At 61.5% G+C, this 3,467-nt stretch overlaps 1 protein-coding gene across 1 annotated transcript in view; it reads left to right on the forward strand.

Moving 5' to 3' along the window:
* Nucleotides 1–3,409, forward strand: part of LOC106891979 (calcium-binding protein 2-like) — a 4,827-nt gene extending 1,418 nt beyond the window's left edge. Inside the window, exons 2-6 of the mRNA XM_014948829.1 lie at nucleotides 621–651; nucleotides 1,758–1,901; nucleotides 1,999–2,108; nucleotides 3,072–3,219; nucleotides 3,329–3,409. Of these exons, the coding sequence (XP_014804315.1) occupies nucleotides 621–651; nucleotides 1,758–1,901; nucleotides 1,999–2,108; nucleotides 3,072–3,219; nucleotides 3,329–3,357 (462 nt within the window). The 3' untranslated portion in view covers nucleotides 3,358–3,409. The remainder of the gene's footprint in view (nucleotides 1–620; nucleotides 652–1,757; nucleotides 1,902–1,998; nucleotides 2,109–3,071; nucleotides 3,220–3,328) is intronic.
* The last annotated feature ends 58 nt before the right edge of the window (nucleotides 3,410–3,467 follow it).

Here is a 3,467-nt window from a genome sequence, read left to right on the forward strand (position 1 = left end):
GGGGCATGTGCCATGGAGGGATCTGCCGTGGGGTGCGGTGACACAGGGACATATTGTTGTGGAAGGATCTGCCGTGGGACATGGTGCCATGGGGATGGATTGTCATGGAGGGGTCAGCCATGGGGTGTGGAGGACAATCTGGGACCCTGGGGATGGAGGGGACACGGAGTCGCTGGGATTGGGGTCTGGATGCTCTTGGGACCCTGGAGATGGGGACATCGGGGATGGAACTGGGGACACTCCAGGATCCTGGGGATGGAGGGGACACAGGGGGACTGAGGATGACGTTGGGGACACCCCAGAGCCCTGGGGAGAGAGGGGACACCCAAGGGGACGGCCTGGGAAGGGGCACCCGAGCCCCCCCCCCACCTCCAGGACTATGGGTGACCCTCGGCAGCACCTGGGGGTCCCGGGTTGGTGACAGGAGATGGGACACGGGGACCAGGGCAGGGCAGGGCTTTGCCTCCAATCCCTCTAATCCCTCCCGCCGGAGTTAATTTTGGCCCACGCTTAACGAAGGTGACACCGTGGTTTGCTACCGGGGGGGGCGGGGGTTAGGGGGGGTGTTGGGGCTGAGCCAGGTCTGATTCTGTCCCCACCACCACGTGCGGCCAACCCAGGAGCGGGAGCTGTCACCAGAGGAGCTGGACGGTGAGCACAGGGACATATTGTTGTGGAAGGATCTGCCGTGGGACATGGTGCCATGGGGATGGATTGTCATGGAGGGGTCAGCCATGGGGTGTGGTGCCATGGGGACATGTGCCATGGAGGGATATGCCATGGGGACATGGTGCCATGGAAGGATCTGCCATGGGGTGCAGTACCGTGAGGACATGTGCCATGGAGAAATCTGCCATGGGACATGGTGCCATGGGGACACCTTGTCATGGAGGGGTCAGCCATGGGGTGTGGTGCCATGGGGACATGTGCCATGGAGGAATCTGCCATGGGGTGTAGTGCCATGGGGACATGTGCCATGGAAAGATCTGTCATGGGACAAGGTGCCATGGAGGGATATGCCATGGGGACACATTGTCGTGGAAGGATCTGCCATGGGACATGGTGCCATGGAAGGATCTGCCATGGGGTGTGGTGCCATGGGGACATGTGCCATGGAGGGATATGCCATGGGGACATGGTGCCATGGAAGGATCTGCCATGGGACATGGTGCCATGGGGACACCTTGTCATGGAGGGGTCAGCCATGGGGTGCAGTGCCATGGGGACACGTTGTCATGGAGGGATCTGCCATGGGGTGTGGTGCCATGGGGACATGTGCCATGGAGGGATATGCCATGGGGACATGGTGCCATGGAAGGATCTGCCATGGGACATGGTGCCATGGGGACACCTTGTCATGGAGGGGTCAGCCATGGGGTGTGGTGCAATGGGGACATGTGCCATGGGGAGATCTGTCATAGGATGGGGTGCTATCGGTTGAAGTGCCACGGGGACACATGTTATGGAGGGATCTGCTATGGGGTGCGGTACTGTGGGGACGTGTGACATGGAAGGATCTGCCATGGGACAAGGTGCCATGGGGACACCTTGTCATGGAGGGATCTGCCATGGGGTGTGGTGCCATGGGACAAGGTGTCATGGGAACACCTTGTCATGGATGGCTCTGCCATGGGCCACAGAGCCATAGACCCACGTACCACGGCACCACATCCAGGGAGGGACCTGCCCCGAGGTGACGTGGTGCCAGGGGGGGACACATCCTGATGGGGTGCGTGTGGCCGTGTGTGTGTGGGCAGAGCTGCTGGACGCCTTCAAGGAGTTCGACACGGACCAGGACGGGTACATCAGCTACAAGGACCTGGGCGCCTGCATGCGCACCCTGGGGTACATGCCCACCGAGATGGAGCTCATCGAGATCTCCCAGCACATCAAGATGAGGAGTGAGCGTGGGGCCGGTCGCCGTGGGGCTGGGGAGGGGACCAGAGGGGCAGGAGATGGGGCGTGGGGCGCTGAGGTTGTCCCCTTTCCCCTGCGCAGTGGGCGGCCGCGTGGACTTTGAGGACTTCGTGCAGATGATGGGACCGAAGTTGCGAGAGGAGACGGCCCACATGGTGGGCGTGAGGGAGCTCAAGATCGCCTTCCGTGAGGTATGGCCACCACCACAGGGGACCACAACCACGGGGGGGACGTAGCCATGAGGGTGACTGCAGGCGTGGAGGGGACAGTGACCATAGGAAGACCCCATGGTCTTCATCAGGGAATGATCACCATTGGCATGGAGGGGACAGTGACCATGGGAAGACCCCATGGTCTTCATGGGGGAATGGTCACCATTGGCATGGAGGGGACAGCGACCATGGGAAGAGCAGGGGGTGACCATGACCATGGGGGGAATGGTGACCATGGAGGTGACCAAGAACACGGAGGGGTACAATGGTTGTAGGAAAACTGTGGGGTTAATATGACCAGGGGAGGATGGTGATGATGGGGTGACTAGGGACACAAAGGGGACAGTGACCACAGGAAGACCACGGGGAGAATATGACCACAGGGAAATGGTGACCGTGAGGGTGACCAAGGACATGGAGGGGACAGTGAGCACGGGAAGACCATGGGTTGGCCATGACCACAGGGAAATGGTGACCACAGGCGTGGAGGGGACAGTGAGCATGGGAAGACCATGAGCATGGGGAAATGGTGACCATGGAAGACCATGGGAAGACCATGACCATGAGGAAATGGTGGCCATGGGCGTGACCATGGGCATGGAAGGGACAGTGACCATGGGAAGACCATGGGGTGACAATGGCCATGAGGAAATGGTGGCCATGGGGGTGACCATGGGCATGGAGAGGACAGTGACCATGGGAAGACCATGGGGTGACAATGACCATGGGGAAATGGTGGCCATGGGGGTGACCACAGGCGTGGAGGTGATGGTGACCATGGGAAGACCATGGGGTTGATGAGAGGCGTGGAGAGTATGATGACCATGGGGTGACAGTGACCATGGGGATGACCGAGGACATGGAAGGGGTGGTGACCACGGCCCTGGAGGGAGGGTGGTGGTGCCGGTGGGGAGGGTGACCCCCACCCTGCGGGTCCCCCAGTTCGACATGAACGGGGACGGGGAGATCAGCAGCGGGGAGATGCGGGAGGCCATCGCCGCGCTGCTGGGGGAGCAGCTGAAGGCCCAGGAGGTGGACGAGATCCTGCAGGACGTGGACCTCAACGGGGACGGGCGTGTGGACTTCGACGGTGAGGGGGTGTCCCCCCAACTTCCCTGCAGTTCACCCCCCCCCCAACCTCTGCCCCACGCATGGGGGCTCAGTTGGGTCTCCTCACACTTTCTTCCCTCCTCCTGCAGAGTTCGTTATGATGTTGTCATCCCGGTAACAACGCTTCAGGGCAGGTGGGGACCCCCCCATCACAGCGGGGGGACCCCCCCCACCCCGTCACCCCGCCCCCTGCCAGGACCTCCCTGCCCATCCTCTTCTCTGCCACCA

This window comes from Calidris pugnax, unplaced genomic scaffold (assembly GCF_001431845.1).
Source record: "Calidris pugnax isolate Ruff unplaced genomic scaffold, ASM143184v1 scaffold107, whole genome shotgun sequence".
Taxonomy (NCBI): Eukaryota; Metazoa; Chordata; class Aves; order Charadriiformes; family Scolopacidae; genus Calidris; species Calidris pugnax.